We start from the raw sequence: 20295 nt of genomic DNA on the forward strand, positions 1-20295 counted from the left end.
ATGGGGCACTGTGGCTCATGCCTAGAATCCCAGTTACTCAGAAGGCTGAGATCTGAGGTTGCAGTTTGAGGCTAGCCCAGGTAGAAAAGTCCATGAGACTGTTATCTCCAATTAACCATCGAAAATCAAGAAGTAGTAGAGCATTGGCCTTGAGTGAATAAGCTAAGGAGAAAACACCCAGGTCTCAAGTTCAAGGCCCAGCACAGGCACACACACACACACACACACACATGATTCTAAGGAATTCCACTGGCTGAAATCCTTCCATTTCAGGTGAGTTTTCACTATCTTGGGCAACTGTTTTTGCCAACTTTTGGATGATCTAAAGTAACTCTAGTCCCTTTTTCCTTTATTTCCCTTAACTCTACCTTGGCTTTGCCACATGATGCTTCATATGTTTTGTTTAAATATACCTTTCTATGGACAATTTAATATTATGATTTATTAGACAAGCTTTATAATTACACTATGGAAAGTTAGGAAATACACTAACAAAAAGTTCTCACAAATCTACTGCACTAAAGCAGCTTTTTCTGGGCAGTTTGTTGGACATTAAGAGTCTCGCATCCTTTCCTGTCTGTGGTCCTCAGTTCTCAGTCTCCTGAGTAGCTAGGATTGCAGGTGTGAGCCACCAGCACCCAGTGAAACTGGTATTATTTTTGTGTATTACCGCCCTAGTTCCTCTTCTTCATTCTTTCCTGCCTTCCTTCCTCCTCCCCCTCCTCCTCCTTGTTGTTGTTGTTGTTGTGGTGGTGGTGGTGGTGGTTGTTGTTATTGTTGTTGTTGTTGTTGTTGTTCTTCTTCTTCTTGTTCCTCCTCCTCCTCCTCCTCCTCCTCCTCTCCTCCTCCTCCTCCTCCTCCTCCTCCTCCTCCTCCTCCTCCTCCTCCTCTTCTTCTTCTTCTTCTTCTTCTTTTTCTTCTTCTTCTTCTTCTTCTTCCTCCCTTCTTGTGCTGGGGATGGAGCCTAGGCCTTTGCACATTCAAGACAAGTGCTATACCATTGAGCTGTATCCCAGCTCCTCTTCTAGTGTTTTCATCTTTTCATTCATGACTACAAAGTTTAAGTTTGTATCAAAACACTTTTCCTATTTCTATATATCTGTACAATTCTTGGGCCCTTTTAAATATAATTAGTTTGTTGTTGTGGTTTCTTTCTTTTTTTCTTTTCCTTCATTGGTATTGGTAGTAGGGCTTGAACTCAGGGCCTCATGCTTTCCTCTAGGTTTTTTTTTTTTTGTCGGTTGTGGGCCTGAGCTCTGGGCCTAGGCACTGTCCCTCAGCTCTTCAGTTTAAGGTTAGCCCTCTACCACTTGAGCCACAGCGCCACTTCCGGCTTTTTCTGCTTATGTGGTGCTGAAGAATCGAACCCAGGGCCTCATGCATGCAAGGTAAGCACTCTACCACTGAGCCACCTTCCCAGCCCATCCTCTAGGGTTTTTTTTGTTGTTGTTGTTGTTGTTGTTGTGGGTTTTTTTGTTTTTGTTTTTTGCTTTAGGCTAGTCCTGTACCACTCCAGTGTTGATGATCTCCTCATCCTCTGTTGTTCCTGTTACTTCAGTAGTTGGGACATAGTGAAAAACCCAGGTGGAGAGTGGTAATTTATATAATCTTGGCATTAAATTTCCCTGCTACCCTGGCTGGCCTGGAACTTCTGGGCTCAATCCATCTTCCTCTTGAGTAGCTAGGATTGCAGTTGCATGCCATGCTTGATTTGTCATCCTTTTGAGATAGGGTCTCCCTACATAGCCCAGGCTGATCTTGAACTTGTGATCCTCCTTCCTCAGTCTCCCAAGTAGTGTGATTACAGATATGCATTGACACTTCAGCTTTTGTAATTCTGTTTTTTTCTTGACTCTGAAGAAGGCACCTATAGATAAAATGACAAAGGTCAATAGCAGTACTTCTGAACTTTTCCAGTGCTCCTGGGCAGGAGCCTACAGTCTGCACAGGGAGGGGGAGGTTTTCAACATCTCCCAATGGATTGTTCTTCGGTCTCATTGAATCTCTCCTGCAAAGCACGTAGCTCATTCAGCTATGGGAAGCAGGTGGATTGGGAGGATACCCAATGTGTAGACAATTATTTATTTATTTAGTGCTACTAGAACTTGAACTCAGGGCCTAGGCACTATCCTTGAGCTTTCTAAAATTTTTTTATTTTTATTTATTTATTTATTTTTGTTCAAGGGTGATGTTCTATATACCATAAGCCACAGCTCCACTTCTAGCTTTTTGGTGGATACTTGGTGATAAGAATCTTCAGACTTTCCTGTCTGAGCTGGCTTTAAGCCTGCGATCTCAGCCCTCTGTGTAGCTAGGGTTGCTGGCCTGAGCCAGTAGTGCCCTGCTCATAGTCTCTGTAGTTCTAAAACATTCCAAACTCAGCTGTTCCATAGGAGATTTGGGAAGCATGTGTCCAGTCAGGCTGGTCTCTGCTGCCCTCCAAGAATGAAATTATTACTCTGGGGTGAATGGATGAGGGCCTGAGACTAGATATGGCAGTGTGCTAGGCCCAAACCATATTGTCTTTAATTACTGCCACTTGACAACACTTTCGTTGTTTGTAGGACACATCCTCTTTTATTTTAGGCATGTAGAGGAGTTTAATTTCTTATGCATAACTTTCTGGGTTGGTAGAACAAATGTTTTAAGAGAGAAAGGCACAGAAGGATTCAATGAGTCAAACTTCGCTCTCAGGAGGACTTGGGGCGAGCTGGGTGACCCGGCTGTGTCCCTCACAGGGGCGGGGCGGGCGGCGTAAGCGGGGATGAGCCGGGCGCTGCGCAGGACTCCGGCCGGCCGCGCCCCGACACTGGCCCTGCGGCTGTACGAGCCGGAGCCTCGTCCGCCGTGCGGCCCGCGGTGACGGGGAGCGGCTGTCCCGCGGGCGAGGCATGGCGGGCCGCCGGGCTCCGGGGGAGAAGCGCTGGCAGCTGGTGCGCTGGTGAGTGGACAGCCGGCGGTCGCCGGGTCTGGCGCGGGCACGACCCCGCGCCCCTGCGTCCCGACGCCCGGTGCGCGCGGGGAGGATTGGGGACCCTGGCCCCAACTTTCTTCCAGAGTGGGAGATCGCGGGGCAGGGTCGGCAGAGAGGTACTGGGCTGCGGGATCAAAGTCTCCCGGCGTCCCCTCCCCCGCTTCCCGCACGCATCTTTGCGGCTCTCCAGGGAGATTGGTGCGGGAGCCCTTCCCGGACTCTGGGCGTGACGTCAGGCTTTGGGGCGACCCGGTCCTCCTTCCACAGGCACACAAGCGGGGTTACCCATCCTTCCGCCGTTATCTGTGTACCAGGGGTCCCTGTTTATCTCCTTCCCTTCGGCTGCCCAGGATAGGGGTCGTGGTCAGGGATCACCAAAAACCACAGCCCATCCCTGCGTTCAAAGACATGGCCCTGCTCGGGTCTCCTGGGACGGGACTCTCAGAAGGGATCCGGGGAGGGGCGGGGGCGGGGGGGCACTTGTCCCTTCCCCCACCGCAGTCCTGCAAAGGATGGGAGTCGGCTAGGGTTTGGTTACCAACACCCCCTCCCCCGCATGCTCAGAGAGACTTTGAACTCATTGCAGCCCAGTCATGCAGGCCGGGGGCCCCTTGAGTCTCTATCTCTCCCCTCCCCAGCCCATCCCATGTCCTGATGCACCAATGTTCGCAGCTGCCAGAGGCTTGACCTCTGCTTGGGAAGGCTTGGAACACAGGGCAGCCGGCCCTGGGAAAGATTCCAAGACCCAAAGCAGAATGTCTGGCTGGGATTTCACCCCATCCCAAAGCATCCCAGTCAAACTGGAGCAAGAGACCCTGCGGCAACCTACCTGGTACATTCTGTAGCCAGAATACTAACCACAATAATGAAACCCTTCCCATCCCTCTGCAGGAATCAAGAGTGGGGGATTGACCTGATGCTTACAGCACCCCATCTTAAAGTTGAGGAAACTGAAAGTCAGAAAAGAAAAATTATTAACATCACACAGCAAGCGTGGCAGTCAGGATTTAAACCTAGGTCTTATTCTAGGGCTCTTTTTTTTTTTTTTTTTTGGAGGGGGGTGATAGGGAGGCTTGAATTCAGGACCTGCGCATTGTTTCTTAGTTTTTGTTTTTCCTGACCTTAGGGTCTGAGTACTGGTCCTTAAGCTTTTGTGCTCAAGGCTAGCACTCTACCACTTTGAGCCACAGCTCTACTGGCTTTTTGTGGTTAATTGGAGATGAGTATCACAGACTTTCCTGCCTGGGCTGACTGAACAGTAATCCTGAGATCTCCACCTCCTGAGTAGCCACTTCCAGTTTTCTGGTGGTTTATTGGAGATAAGAGTTTCACGGACTTTCCTGCCTGGGCCGGCTTTGAACTGTGATCCTCAGCTCTCAGCCTCCTGAGTAGCTAGGCGTGAGCCACCGGCGCCCGGCTTCCACGAGCTTTTTTACTTTTTTTTTTTTTTTGGTGATTAATTGGAGATAAGTTTCATGGACTTTTCTGCCTAGGCTAGCTTCAAACAACAATCTTCAGAACTCAGCCTCCTGAACAGTTAGGATTATAAGCACCAGCTGTTCACACCTGGCTACAGTAAACTTTATTTATTTACTTTTTTTTTTTGCCAGATCTGGGGCTTGTACTCAGGGCCTGGGCACTGCCCTGAGTTTCTTTTGTTCAAGGCTAGCGCTCTACCACTTGAGCTACAGTGTTATTTCCAGCCTTTTCTGTGTATGTTGTACTGAGGAATTGAACCAAGGGCTTCACGCATACTAGGCAAGCACTCTACCAACTAGGCCAAATTCCCAGACCTTGAAAATTGTTTTAATTTTTTTATTGTAAAGATACTATACAGAGGGTTACAGTTACATGAGTGAGGTAATGAGTACACTTACTCTTGAACATTGTTACCCCCTCCATTGTTTTCCCCCTACCATCCCCTCCCTCCCTCCCTCCCTTCCCCGAGGTTCTTTTTTTTTTTTTTGATTGTGATTAAGTGATTACATAATTTCTGGAAATTCACAGTATTGTGGAATAATGATGCTCATTTAAAGTCAGAAGTTCATTCTAACTTTCCTGGAGCAAATTGTCTATCACAGTCTGTAATATATAACGGTGCTCACATGTTATATACCATATATGTGATCAGCAGCATGGGGATATTTGGTAGTGGTTCAACCAGATAATTGTTTTAATTTTTAACACTTCCTATCCCAATTCCAGAATCAGCCATTTATTCAAGGAGCCATTTTACATAGGAGAATGATATCGGAAACTAAGATTTGCACACTATTTATACTCAGTCCTTTAATTTTTTTCAGTTGCAAAGAATTTCTCCAAATCTGACAATCTATATGTATACATATATTTGTATTTGTATGTACATTTAGACACATCATATCTGTATATTTATATATGTGTATATATGTGGATGTATGTATCTGTAATTTTTTTTTTTTGGTTGGTTGTGGGGCTTGAACTCTGGGCTTGGGCACTGTCCCTGCGCTCTTCAGCTCAAGGCAAGTGCTCTACCACTTGAGCCACAGCGCCACTTCTGGTTTTCTAGTGGTTTATTGGAAATAAGAGTCTCAGACTTTCCGGCTCTGGCTGGCTTTGAACTGCGATCCTCAGATCTCAGCCTCCTGAGTAGCTAGGATTACAAGCATAAGCCACCGGTGCCCGGCATATCTGTCATATTTTAAAACTTCCTGGAAGGATAGTATTTTGGCAGGCAGAGATGGGTAGAGGAGGACATTCCAAGGTGAAGAAGACAAAGCCAGCTGCATTACACACGATGCATTTGGAACAACAGAGCTGCCTGGGTTTTAGACCTGTGTAGGAGAGGAATGTGAAATAAAATTCTAGAGGGTAGAACCAGGTGGCAGGAGGACTTGAGTGCTAAGCTTATATTTAATTTGAACGATGGAAATCACTGAATATTCTTGAGCATTGAGGGTGTGTGTGTGTTTGAGAGAGAGAGAGAGAGAGAGAGAGAGAGAGAGAGAGAGAGAGAGAGAGAGAGAGAGAGAGAGAGAGAGAAACACCATATGTATTGGGTGGTTTGGGGTGGAGGCTGGGGGTGCAAGAACACATCACCAGCAGATCTGGTGTTCGGTATAGGTGCATGTTCTGGTTCATAGATGATACCTTCTCACTCCATTTTCTCTAGCACAGCTCGCCCTCTGATGACTCTATGTCTGTGTGTCTCTGTCTGTCTCTGTCTCTGTCCCTCTTCCTGCTGGTACTCAGGAACTATTCTGCTCAGACTGGTTTTGAACTGCAGTTTCAGCCTTCTGAGTAGCTAGATTATAGCATGAGTCACTGGTCTTCTTTACTTCTACTCTTTTCTAAGTGTGTGTGTGTGTGTGTGTGTGTGTGTGTGTGTGTATGTGTGTATGTGTGTGCCAGTCCTGGGGCTTGAACTCAGGGCCAGGACACTGTCCCTGAGCTTTTTTGTTCAAGGCTAGTGCTCTACCACCTGAGCCACAGTGCCACTTTTGGTTTTCTGGTGGTTAATTGGAGATGATTCTCACAGACTTTCCTGCCCAGGCTGGCTTTGAACTGTGATCCTCAGATCTCAGCCTCCTGAATAGCTAAGACTGCAGGTGTGAACCACCAACACCAGAATAAGATTGTTGTATTTTTGGTTTTGGTTTTGGTTTTTGTTGGCCGGGGGGCTTGAACTCTGCGCCTGGGTGCTGTCCCTCAGCTCTTCAGCTCAAGGCAAGCACTCTACCACTTGAGCCACAGGTCCACTTCCAGTTTTTTGAGTGGTTTATTGGAGATAAGAGTCTTATGAGGGGCTGGGAAGGTGGCTCAGATGTATAGCGCTCGCCTTGCATGCCTGAGGTCCTGGGTTCGATTCCTCAGCACCACATAAGCAAAAAGAAAAAAGCTGGAAGTGGCGCTGTGGCTCAAGTGGTAGAGAGCTAGCCTTGAGCTGAAGAGCTGAGGGACAGCACCCTGGCCCAGAGTTCAGGCCCCACAACCGGACTCCTCCCCCCCCCCCCCAAAAAAAAGAGTCTCATGAACTTCCCTGCCCAGGCTGGCTTTGAACCATGATTCTCAGATCTAAGCCTCCTGAGTAGCTAGGATTACAGGTGTGAGCCACCAGCGCCCAGCCCAGTACTTCATCTTCTTCTTCTTTGTTTTTTTTTTTTTTTTTTTTTTTTTGTCAAAGTCTTACTATGTAGCCCTGAACTCTATTCTCCTTGGTCTGCCTCCACAGTGCAGTGATTATAGGTGTACACCACCATACCTGGTATTGCTAAAGTTTTTTTTTTAATTTAATTTAATTTTATTTGTGAACATACTGTACAGAGGAGTTACAATTACATGGGCAGGATAATGCGTACATTTCTTACCAAGCATTGCAGCCTCCTCCTTTGTTTACCCTTCACATCCCTTCCCAGCCTCCTCCCTCCCCCCCAATCCCATGCTAAAGTTTTAATGGCTATTACAGCTTAAAAGGTTGGCCTATGCAATGTTTACTATCCTTCAGTATATTATTCAGTGGGATTTCAAATACGCAATAGGTTAAAGTGAAGGTATTGGGGATGACTGGTCTGTTTTCCAATTCAGGAAACACATTTACTAAGCTAGCAAATTGGAGTCGTTAGGGAGGCTAATGTGTAGTTCACATGCCCCAGGATGGACTGAGTTGATTACTATTGCTGGTGTGATTTTCATGGCAGGCTGTAATTTCACACACTCTCACACACATACACACAGCCCAGCTAGCGGGCTGTGGGGATGTGATAGAGATCTCCATGCTGGATCACATCCAGTCTTTTCACGCCAGTGAGGAGACAGACAGACACATAAATGACTCATGTACAGGCAAGCGAGAATATTACCATGCTGTGAGTAAGGGTAAGTAAAGCATCCTAGGCACCTGAGCACAAATTCAGAGTCTGACTAGGACATAGAGCAGATTCAGAGGTAGAGATGGGGGCTAGGCAGTTTGGTTAGGAACGCAGCCCATACAAAGGCTCTGGGGTAAGAAGAATAATTGCATCAAGAAGGCAATATAGTGCTGTATATGCCAAAACAGAGAGGGTAGCATGTCATGGTGGGAAAGTTTGGAATAGAGCCAAGTGGAGTTGGTTTGGTGGCACATGCCTGTAATCCCAGCTACCTGGAACACTGAGGCAGGAGGATCACAAGTCTGAGATCAGCTTGGGCAAGGTAGCAAGACTCTGTCTTAAAATCACAAAGCAACTGCACACACACACACACACACACACACACACACACACACACACACACACATATAAAATAGCACTTTACCCAGTTTGTAATTACACACACACACACACACACACACACACACACACACACACACACACACACATCCTTTGAGGAGTTTATAGCTCTCTAGTATGAGAAAGTACATTGTTGAAAGATCACTTTCCCATGCCCTCCCCACCCCAATTTCTCTTCCTCCACCCAAGGAATGACTTTTATTACCTGTTAAGTCCCCAGAATTGTATATATAAAGATAAGCAAGTAGGGCTGGGAAGGTGGCTCAGTAGTAGAGCGCTTGCTTTGCATGCCTGAGGCCCTGGGTTCGATTCCTCAACACCACATAAGCAAAAAGAAAAAAGCCGGAAGTGGCGCTGTGGCTCAAGTGGTAGAGTGCTAGCCTTGAGCTGAAGAGCTGAGGGACAGCACCCAGGCCCAGAGTTCAGGCCCCATGACTGGACCCCCCCCCCCAAAAAAAATAAAGATAAGCAAGTACAAATTTCTACTTTATTCCCTCTCTTTCCCTTTTAATGTTAATTTCCCTCACTGCTCTGCACTTGTGTGTGTCTTAATTCCCTTTTAACAATGTGTTTTAGCATGGTAACATATAGGAATACTGGCCTTTAAAACCTTTCTCAGAAGCTGGGTGCCTCACACCTATATTCCTAGCTACTCAGGAGGCTGAGATCTGAGGATCATGGTCAAAGCCAGCCCAGGCAGGAAAGTCTATGAGACTCTTAGCTCCAATAAACTACTCAGAAAAGCCAGAAGTGGCTCTGTGGCTCAAGTGGTAAAGCACTAGCCTTAAGCAAAAAAGGAGCCCAGGGACAGCTCTGAGGCCCAGAGTTCAAGCCCCAGGATTGGCAAACCAAGCAAACAAAAACAACAACAGAGGCTGGGAAGGTAGCTCAGTGGTAGAGTGCTTGCCTTGCATGCATTAGGCCCTGGATTCGATTCCTCAGTACCACACAAGCAGAAAAAGCTGGAAGTGGTGCTGTGGCTCAAGTGGTAGAGTGCTAGCCTTGAGCTGAAGAGCTGACCCAGGCCCAGAGTTCAGGCCCCACGACCAACAAAAAGAAAACAAAACTAATAATAACAACAACAACCCCCCCGCCCCCCAAAAAAACCTTTCTCAGAGTTAGAGGTGTAGCTCAAACAATAGAGCCCTTATAAAAGTTCTTGAGTTCTAATATCATGTCTCACTGCCCCCCCAACAAATTAAGAAGGGGGGAGGTGAGAGGACTGGGTGGAAGGGGTGAATATGATTGAGGTACCTCCTATAAGTGTGTGAAAATAGAAAGCCAGGAGTTGGCTTCCTGTCAGGAAGTGGAGGTATGGCTCAAGTGGTAGAGTGCCAGCTTGCCAGAATGTGAGGCCCTGAGTTCAAGCCCCCATACCAGCACACACACACACACACACACACATACAAATAAAATAATGAACCTGCTAAAGTTGTTTGAAAAACGAGAGAGGTAGACAAATAAGAGTGATAAGGCTTTTCTCTGGTGATCATGCCTATAATCCTAGCTATTTAGGATGCTGAGATCTACTTGGTTTGAAGCCAGCCCTGCTAGAAAGTCTGTAAGACTCTTTCCCCCAAATTAATCACCAAAAAGCTGGGAGTGAAGTTGTGACTTAAGTGGTAGAGCACCATCCTTGAGCCAAAAAGCTCAGGGACAGTATCCAGGTCCTAAATTCAATTCCCAGAATTGGCACAAAAACAAACAACAAAAGAATAATAAGATGAGTTTGACCAAGGTACATTTATATATACAATGAAACTCTCTGTACAATGAATGTATTTTAATATATAATGATAAAAAAGAGATGAGGGCTGGGAAGGTGGCTCAGTGGTAGAGTGCTTGCCTTGCATGAATGAGGCTCTGGGTTCTATTCCTCAGCACCACATAAACAGAAAAAGCCAGAAATGGAGCTGTGGTTCAAGTGGGAGACTGCTAGCCTTGAGCTGAAGAGCTGAGGTACAGCACTTAGGCTCAGAGAGTTTAGCCCCACGACCGACCAAGAGAGAGAGAGAGAGAGAGAGACAGAGACAGAGACAGAGACAGAGAGACAGAGAGACAGAGAGAGAGAGAGAGAGAGAGAGAGAGAGAGAGAGAGAGAGAGAGAGAGAGAGAAAAGAAAAGAAAACCTTATGATTGCATTTTTTTTTTTTTTGTCCTGGGGCTTGAACTCTGGGCATGGGCACTGTCCCTGAGCTGCTTTTTCTCAAGGTAAGAGCTCTACCATTGAGTCACAGTGCCACTTGTGGCTTTTTTGAGTGGTCTTTATTGGAAATAAGAATCTCATGAACTTTCCCACTTGGGCTGTCTTCAAACTGCAGGCCTCAAGTCCCAGCCTCCTGAGTAGTTAGGATTACAGGTGTGAGTCACCAGTGTCTAGCTTAACTCCTTTCTAACAGCTAGACAGCTGTTCTGTCTACCAAACTGTCTTCCTCCTTGTGTCTGCCTCCTGTTCCAGGCATCTTAGTGTTGCCATTTGCAAACAGGGATTTCTGAAGGATGGGCAGGGGGAGGGATATTTGGAAATAGGTCCTCACCTCCAGCAAGTGAGGTCACTTCTCAAGCAGCTCTGTAGAGCCCTGGTCTCCAACTCACTGCTTCTGTTTCTGCCCACAGGTATGTGCAGGAAGGTCGGTTCCGAATGGAAGAGAGGACTCTGACGGCGTTCCAGTGGCTCTACAGCCCTCAGCAGCACCGCATCCTCAGCCGAGCTGACCTGGAGTCTCCCTCCAGGTAAAGGACCTTCTGCTCTTCCCTGCATTCTTGAGTCTCGACATTTAGCTGTTGTCTTTACAGCCAGCCCACACTGGCCCATAAATACACAGTGGAAAACTTGGCCTTCAGTGATGGAGAGGCCTCCCAGGGTCTTGGATGGAGTGAGTTTATCAGCCTGGCCACTGGTCCAGCCTAGAAGGCCCTGAACAATTGGAGGTAACTCTGCCTTCACTTTATCCTCTGTAAAATGGGTATACACATACATTCTCTGCCTTGTAATGGGGGATCATGAATCTTTTTTTTTTGGGTCCGGTTGTGAGGCCTGAACTCTGGATCTGGGCGCTGTCCCCTCAGCTCTTCAGCTCAAGGCTAGCGCTCTACCACTTGAGCCACAGTGCCACTTCGGGCTTTTTTTTTTTGCTTATGTGGTGCTGAGGAATCGAACCCAGGACCTCATGCATGCAAGGCAAGCGCTCTACCACTGAGCCACCTTCCCAGCCCCGGGATCATGAATCTTTAGTGAATGATGCTTGCACACACACATACATGCACACAGACAGATGATAGACAGAGAAGGAAATAGAGAGAGGAGTGAGGAGACAGAGAGAAGACAGAGACAGAAAGAGGAAAGAGAAAAGGAGAGAGGAGACAGAGAAAGAAGGAGAGGAGACTCAGAGAAAGAGAGAGGTGGCAGAGACAGACTTAAGAGAGAGACAGAGAGAGACTGGAAGACAGAGAGACAGAGAGCGAGACAGAGATTAATTCTGAGAGTGTGGCTGTGACTGCTTGTGGGGGAAAGAGAAAGAGGCTGCCCCAGGAGCACCCTAGCGAGCTGTGTACAAGAAGAACACACAATCTAATTTAGTTTCAGGCCACCTGCCAAGCCCTCCTGCATGCCAATTGCCAGCTGACATAAGGTGGCTTATTTCCTTTTCTTCAAAGCTCTCTCCATGGCAGATATTATCTTATCAGTCTGTTTGTCATTGTCTGTGTCCCCTGCTGGTTGTAAGCTCTCGGGGGCGGGGACTTTTCCATCTTGTTCATCCCAGTGCCCAAGCACCAGGAGTGACTCAAGGATGAAGCTCATTAAATAAGCAGTGAATAAACCACAGATGAGTGTAAAGCTGCCAGGCTTAGAAGGCCAGTCCCAAGCCTGAGGTGGGACTGTCCAGGGTCATAGGGAGGGCAGAGTGGGAAGGTGGCAGGTCCTGCCACGCAGGTGGTTTGAGGCTAGTGGAGCTGCTTAGCGTTCTGAGCCAGAGAACAAGAAAAAAAAAAGCCAATTCTCACCGGAGGAAAGCAGACATCTTCAAACAGGATGAAACCATTTGAAACAACTTCAGATTTCATCCCTGAGAAGGCTACATCCCAGAGACTTGGAGGGGTGTTTGCCATTGCTTAGTGACAGTTGTTTTTTTTTTGTTTTGTTTTGTTTTGTTCCCTACCTTGCTTGCTTGCTTGCTTGCTTGTTTGCTTGTTTGCTTGCTTGCTTGCTTGCTTCCTTCCTTTCCTTTCTCTTCCTCTCCCTCTTTCTTTCTTTTGTTGGTCATGGAGCTTGAACTCAGGGCCTGGGCACTGTTCCTGAGCTCTTTTTGCTCAAGGCTGATACTCTGCCACTTGAGCCACAGTGTCACTTCCATTTTGCTGGTAGTGTTGTGGCTCAAAGTGGTAGAACATGAGCCTTGAGCAAAAGAGCTCAGAGATAGCATCTAGGCCCTGAGTTCAAGCCCTATGACTGACCAAAAATTAAAAAAAAATCTCATAGACTTTTTTGCCTGGGCTGGCTTTGAACTGCAATCCTCAGGTTTCAGCCTCCTGAGTAGCTAGGATTACATGTGTGAGCCACCACCGCCCAGCTTTGTGTGTGTGTGTGTGTGAGCATGTGTGTGCCCTGTGACTAGGGCTTGAACTCAGAGTCTAAGTATTATCCCTTAGCTTTTTACTCAAGGCTACCACTCTACCACTCAGTTTCTAGATTTTTACTGGTTAATTGGAGATAAGGGTTTCATGGACTGCCATGGCCTAGTTAGAAACTAGATCCTGAGATCTCAGGCTCCTGAGTAGCTAGGGTTACAGATGTGAGTCACTAGGGCCCCAGTCTGCTTGTGTGTTTTTGAAATAAGGTCTCACTGAATAGCACCACCATGAACACCTGGACTTTGTAGGAATAAATCTTCAGAGCAATGCTATGATCTGAGCACTACTGTTCTCCATATTTAACACAGAGGCTAAACAAGTGACTAGCAGTGCTCAGAACCACTTTGATCAAAGATCAAGTACAAACCTGAGGTGGGAGACAGGAGGATAATATACTTCTACAAAGAGGGAGAAGGTACCATCCACAAATCATAAGTAAATGGGCCTATCATCTGTATCAATCAAGTTTCAGAGTCTGACATGAAAGAGATGGTTTGGGGACATCTGGGCAGGAAAGATATAGGTGATCATCAGAGTCCAGTGAATTCCCTGAGAACCCATCCTGCAAAGGAAGCTTCTTTGCTTTTCTGTTTAATTTTCAGATTGGGGGTAGCTGGACAGGAGACAGTGTTGTGGGTTTCTGCAAGAAATTCTTCCCATTGAGGCTGGGAATATAGTTTAGTAGTAGAGTACTTGCCTAGCATGCATGAAACGCTGGGTTAGATTTCTCAGTACCACATAAACAAAAAAAGTGGGAAGTGGCGCTGTGGCTCAAGTGGTAGAGTGCTTGCCTTGAGCAAAAAGAAGCTCAGGGACAGTGCCCACGCCCTGAGTTCAGGCCCCAGGACTGGCAGAAAGAAAGAAAGAAAGAAAGAAAGAAAGAAAGAAAGAAAGAAAGAAAGAAAGAAAGAAAGAAAGAAAGAAAGAAAGAAAGAAAGAAAGGAAAGAGAGAGAGGAAGGAAAGAGAGAGAGGAAGGAAAGAGAGAGAGAAAGCAAGAAAGCAAGCATGAAAGAAATCCTTCCTATTTCCCATGGAAGCCTTGCAGGTGACGCAGAAGAGCATGGGCTGGGGGCATCATAGTTCAGGAGGCTGTTGAGTTGGTGGCTGTTAGCTGAGTCCCGCTCAAATGTTTATTGAGCTGGGTGCTGGTGGCTCACATCTGTAATCTTAGCTGCTCAGGAGGCTGAGGTCTGAGAATGGTAGCTTGAAGCCAGCCTAAGCAGGAATATCCTTGAGATGTTTATCTCCAATTAACCACAAAAAGCCTGAAGTGAGGCCGGGCGCTGGTGGCTCACGCCTGTAATCCTAGCTACTCAGGAGGCTGAGATCTGAGGATCGCGGTTCAAAGCCAGCCCGGGCAGGAGAGACCGTGAGACTCCTATCTCCAATAAACCACCAGAAAAGCGGAAGTGGCGCTGTAGCTCAAGTGGTAGAGCGCTCGCCTTGAGCTGAAGAGCTGAGGGACAGCGCCCAGGCCCAGAGTTCAAGCCCCACGACCGACAAAAAAAAAAAAAAAAAAAAAAAAAAAGCCTGAAGTGAAACTGTGGTTCAAGTGGTAGAGCACTAGCCTTGTGTAAAAAGAAAAAATAACAACCCTCAGGGGACGTGCCCAGGCCCTGAGTTCAAGCCCTAGGACTGGCCTGCAAGCATGCACACACATACACACACAGACACAGTTTATCAGTGCTTTGAGGAAGCATGTGAACTGCAAGCTCATGGCATTGCTGATCGCAGGGACCTGGGCTTCATCCTTGAAGGGGAGATGGAAATGTTGGGGCCCCCAGACACCATAGAAGCTGCATTTGAGGTCCCTATTCTAGTATAGCCACCCCATCACATTCACCAAGGGCTCACTTCTCCATGATTTCAGTTACCCATAGGTAAACATGGGCTTAAACTAGATACATTTTTTTCAGCTGTGTGAAATTCTGATGAAACCTCGTTCCAGGGTACCCTGTCCCAGCTGGGCTGTGAATCCTCCCTTTGACAGTGTATCCACATGGTATAAGCTACCTGCCTGTTAGCCAGTCCTATTTTGGTTAGCTTGGTATCTTGGTATCTGTCTGTGTATCACAGTGCTTGTTTTCCGGTAATCTTGTTTCATTTAAATGACTCTGAAGAGGCATCGCAGCGATTCTGGCAATTTGGATATGCTGAAGAGATGCCATAGGTGCTTCCTGAAGTGAAAAGATGAGGGTTTTCAACTTCATAATTGATATGTCTAAGTAATGCTTCTCATATTCCAATGTGAAAACATTAAGTGCATTTAGTACATTTCATCTACTGAACATCATAGCTCAGCCTAGACTAACTTAAATCTTCTTAGAACACTTACATTAGCTTACAGTTGGGCAAAGTCATCTAACACAGAGCCTCTGTGTGTGTGTGTGTGTGTGTGTGTGTGTGTGTGTGTGTGTGTGTGTGTGTGTGCACACCAATACAGCACTGAGGCTTGAACTCTGGGCTTGGGTACTGTCCATGAGCTTTTTCACTCAAGGCTGATTCTCTACCATCTGAGACACACTCCACTTCTGACTATTTGGTGGTTAATTGGAGATAAGAGTTTCATGGACTTTCCTACCCTGGCTGGCTTGGAACCATGATTCTCAGGTCTCAGCCTCATGAATATCTAGGATTTCAGGTACATGTCACCAGTGCCTGGCTTCAAAGCCTATTTTAAAATAAAGTGTTGGCCGTGTCTCCTGTCATTTGCTGAATGCTGGCTAGTCAGTACACTCTAGTATTTCAGTTGTTTACCCTAGCAATCTTGTAGTTGGCTGGGAGCTACAGCTTTCTGCATCTTCATGAAGTAGCTTCTGGCATATCTCCAGCCTGGAAAAAAAAAGATACAAGTTCAAAAAGTCAAAGTAGGAGCCAGGGGCTGTGGCTCATACCTGTAATCTTAGCTACTTAGAAGGCTGATATGAGGATCACACTCCAAGCCAGCTTGGATAGAAAAGTTTATAAGACTCTGTCTTCAATTAACCAGCAAAAAGCTGGATAGGAGGCATGGCTCAAGTGGTAGAGCTTCAGCTGAGATTGAAAAAGTTGAATGAGAGTGTGAGTTCCTGAGTTCAGACCATACTAGCAGAAAAAAAAGAAATCAAAGTATGGTTTCTACTGGATACTTATGACTTTCACACCATCGTAACCTAAAATGGACAGCTTGTAAGGAGAACTATCTTTATAGAAAAATCATAGCATGTGAAGGTTTGGTTTCAAGCATCCTCAGAACATGATCCTGGACTTTACGGAGGGACTACTGTACGTACAATTTAACAAGGATAAGGTGCAGTCAGTGCTGACCTGTAATCATTTTTGCATCTAAGTGGCCAGACAAAGGGAATCAGAGCAGTCTGAAGATTTCTACTTGAGTAAAAGCTTGGGTTAGGTCCCAACCTGTAGGTAATCACCAAAGAAAACACTTGAATCTTGGGGTTAATATATTCAGGGCAGAGCCAAGAGTGAAGAAAGGAAAGCCTTTTTTTTTTTTTTTTCCCTGTCGTGGGGCTTGAACTCTGGGCCTGGGTGCTATCCCTCAGCTCTTTAGCTCAAGGCCAGTGCTCTAACACTTGAGCCACAGCACCACTTCAGGTTTTCTGGTGGTTTATTGGAGATAAGAGTCTCATGGACTCTTCTGCCCAGGCTAGCTCTGAACCGAGATACTCAGATCTCAGCCTCCTGAGTAACTAGGATTACAGGCTTGAGCCACCAGCACCTGGCAGGAAAGATCTTTTTTTATTTCTGAGGTTTAGCCTCTAAGACAAAGACCCTGTCTGTTTACTCAGTGAGCAGTGGTGAGCACTTTTCTCCTGTTAGAACCTGTGTCCAATGTTCCTTGGGATGGCTGGGCTGTTTGCACTTCAGGACCCTTTTCTCTGCTGTTCATGATGATTGTGCTTCTGCTCCTGGGGTTTTAGATCCCCACAAGAGTACTGCTCGTGTGGGCCACATGCTGTAGTAGGAGAGACAGACATCATGCAGGAACAAGGAGACACCAGAGTTTCCCAGGACCATCAGCTGGTTGAAGAAAGAAATCAGGGCCTCAGCAGCCAGGGGGAGTGTGGGGACTGAAAGAGGTAGAAAATGACAGGAGAGGTGAGTCCTGGCTTGCTTGGTGGAGAAGGTGGTGGTGAGCTATGCTGAGTGTGTGTGTGTGTGTGTGGGCATGTATGTGTGTGTGTGGGGGGGGCACAGGGAAGCCGTTGGAGAGCATCCAGGACATGTGGTGTGTTGAGTTCACTGCATGAGGGTTGGGTCACAGCAAGTGCAAGGGCCTGGATATGTTCTAGCAGCCAGTGTAGCTGGAACAGAGTGAGGCCAGGACTTACAAACACAATCAAGGAAGATTAGATTAAGGGCAATTAAAGGAAGGGCTTTTAAGGGCTCGCAGCCTTCCGGAGGGAGTGAGCTTCCCCTCACTGGAGGTGTGCAAGTCGCAGTCAGAGGCTGCCCTGGGTGGAGGAGGTTTCGGGGCAGGACCCTCAGACCCCGCCAAGGACTGGGTTGGAGACACATCTTTCTCTCAAGTCCAAGTTCAGGAGTAAGTTTGGTTTGGCAGAGAAGCTGGGTGGTGGGCCTGGAGAGGGTGATTGACAGAAGACGCTGGGCTCCCAGGTCCCGAGGGGTTGGATTATCAATGAGGGTCCCCACTTGCAAGTTCCTATAGCACCCACCCACTCTGGGATCCCCCAAACGAACGCCTGGATCTTTCCCTGTGTCATTCCTTACCGTGGGGTCTCTCCATCTCCTCTGAACCTCTACAGGAAGGGGGGGGGGGATCCTCCCTGCTTCCCCGCCCCGAGCCTTTGTTCCACCAGAGCAGCGTTGGGTAGCTCCCAAGGCTGGGGGGGGGCCCTCCGCGACCCAAAGTCTCCGTCCCCGGACGCCTCTCCGCGCCCCCTCTCTCCCCGCCCCCCGACGCCGCCCCCCCCCCCACTCTTCCTCCCGCAGCTGCGCTGTGCGCGCCGCCAGGACCCGGCGCGGACTGGCGGGCGGCGTCGCGAGGGGCGCGCCTCCAGGTCCCGCCGGTCTCCGTCAGCCTGGCGGTGGGGGGACCCCGGCAGGTGTGCGGCGGCGGCGGCGGCGGGCGCGGCCTCGCGCGGGCCGGTGCGCGCGTGCGTGCCGCGGTGACGGTGCAGGCAGCCGGGCTGCGGAGGACCCCCACCCGGAGACGGGATCCCGGGCCCCCGATGGAGAGCGCGGGGCGCCGCCGAGGCTCGCGCGTCTGAGCCTGCGGGACCCGCTGCGACGTTCCGCTCCACGCGGCCGCGGGACGCGGAGGTCAGTGGCTCCCGGGCAGGCGGGCGGGCGGGGCTGGGAATCCATCGCCTGCGGGGGGCCGAGGGGACCTCAGAGGACTACGAAGGAGGACTGGGGGAGGAGGCGTCTTGGGGACCTTGGTGGGCGCCGATACTACAGAGCGCGGTGGGCGCAGACGGCACCGGGGTGGCTCCAGCCGTGTTTGGAAGGGGAGTGACTTGTGTTTGGGAGGGGGGTGGTGGTGGCCTGTGTTGGGGGGGGGGGAGTGACTTGTATTTGGGAGATGCGGTGACCATCCTCGGAAATCCCTGCGGCGGGAGGGCACCGCACGCGTCCCTCCGCGCAGGGGCGCGTGCCAGGGAGGTGTTGGCCAGCCCCGGGAGTCTGCGGAGAGATCCAGGTGAGATGTGGGCGCTTACAGGTGGCGGCCGAAGGAGGAGAAGCCAGGAGCCCCAAGAAAACCCTGTGAGCGAGGCTGGGTGGGTTTGGTTGTTTGTTGGTGACAGGGCATAAACACCAGCTGGTCCTCACTCCAGCCTGGGTCTGTTACAAGGAGGGGAGAGGGATGGGGGCGCTGCTGGCGGGGAGGCCCTCCATGACCAGTGGGGGTCAGGCCAGTCTCCAGCCTCCAGCTCCTTTTCAGAGGCCTTGGGTGGATGGGTGGGTGGGGCTGTGGTGTGCAGTTTCTGGGTGGGGGTCCAGGGTATGTGTTTCGGGGGACTCCAGGAGTCTGTGTAGATTCCACCGTTGACTGTGCCAACATCAGATACTGTGTCTTGATCTGGGGGGTTAGTTGAGGTGGGCAGCTTCTCTATCGCTCCCCTTCACCCTTCTTCAGTCTGAAGGGCATTTCTATGTAAGTGGAGCCTGAGCTCTGAATTCAGATACCTGCCTCTGCTCAGTGGCCCCTCATCGCCAAACAGTCTCTTTAGAAAATTATAGCGAATAAGAAGGCTGACCTGGACCAACTGCGCCTAAGGGAAGGGGATCTGCTTTGAGATCCTAGGGCTGAGCCCCATAGGCCTCAGTTTCCCTTGGAGAAAAAGGCTCAGCCCTCTCCTATTCTCCCCACCGTGGGCGACGAGTAAACAGAAAGCTCACCCAGCTGTCTGGAGGCTGGGAGTGACTCAGGGCTGTGAGGACTTGGGCAGTGATTTGCCCCCAGAACTTGGGCAGGATTTGCGGGGGGAGGGGGGGGAGGCTCCATTCTCATTCCTGAGCAAAGGTGCTAGGTTGCCACAGCTCTGGGGTGGGGTTGATGTTGTGTAGATCTGGCTGCTCAGGCTCTGGAAAGAAGCTGCTTCAGGTCCTTCCTCCCTGGCCAGAGGTTGAGGAGTGGGGGAGGAGAATGGGTGATGAGTGGGGGAATGTGTGGGGAATGGGTGATGAGCCCGAGACTCCCTGTAGTTGATGCTTCTGGAAAGAGGCAGATGCTAACCTTGGGTGAGGCCAGGGCATGTCCAGAGGGGCTTGTGCTCTGCCACAGGTATTGAGGTGATTTAGCAGAAAGTACTTCCAGTTCCAAAGAAAGGGAGCGTCCAGTGGCAGGTACCCTCACAACCCCCATCTCTCTCTTTTCCATGGTCCGGACTGATCAAATGTGGGAGAGCCTCAGTGGCTAGATCTGGGTTAGACTTGAACCTTGAGGGAAAAGTGGCCCCAGCATGGGTCATGGTAGTCACCTTCATGCTTAACTGCCCTTGGTGACCCTGATGATGACTCCCTGATGTCACACCTTGATGTGGCTCCAGATGTCTGTCCACCCACATCCCCCCACTCTGTTTCCCCAAGCAGTGCTTGTGAGAAAGCCATCTTGGGAAGCAAGGGCAGGGGCCAAGGGTATGAAAGAGGTGAAGGAAGGCAAAATAAAGGGACACTGTTTTTATTAGTGCCTCCATTCTGTCCTGGATAGTGTCCTGAAGAGCTTAGGGACTGCATTTCGGAACTTCTTTGTTGGGGAGAGAAACAGGGTGGCATTTACCCCCTGGCTATCCACCCTGTCCCCATCCCACCACCCTGTGGACCTCTAGTGGTTTCCTATGGGCCCCACATATAGCTTCAGAGCAGGCCTGACTCAGACATCAGGTTAGGGGTACCTGTAAGATGCTGCTCAGAGCTCACAGGGTATGCAGAAGTGGCTGGAGTAGGAGGAGGCTTCTAGTTTCGATAGCTGAACATTG

At 49.0% G+C, this 20295-nt stretch overlaps 1 protein-coding gene across 6 annotated transcripts in view; it reads left to right on the top strand.

Annotated features, from left to right (window-relative positions):
• The first annotated feature begins 10836 nt into the window (after positions 1-10836).
• The window catches only part of Rap1gap2 (RAP1 GTPase activating protein 2), a 198383-nt gene continuing 188924 nt past the window's right edge, over positions 10837-20295 (top strand). For 2 of the 6 annotated variants that reach the window (XM_070027514.1, XM_070027515.1), the window contains exon 1: positions 17985-18136. Coding sequence is in view for 2 of the 6 variants with exons in the window: in XM_070027513.1 (XP_069883614.1) it covers positions 10862-10953 (92 nt within the window). In the remaining 4 variants the exon portion in view is untranslated. Of the gene's footprint in view, positions 10954-17984; positions 18137-18496; positions 18516-20295 lie in introns of those variants that run through there. The other 4 variants (XM_070027513.1, XR_011373062.1, XM_070027519.1 and 1 more) reach the window with 4 other exon arrangements.

This window comes from Dipodomys merriami, unplaced genomic scaffold (genome assembly GCF_024711535.1).
Source record: "Dipodomys merriami isolate MVZ:Mamm:240054 unplaced genomic scaffold, mDipMer1.0.p SCAF_19, whole genome shotgun sequence".
NCBI classification, from domain to species: Eukaryota; Metazoa; Chordata; class Mammalia; order Rodentia; family Heteromyidae; genus Dipodomys; species Dipodomys merriami.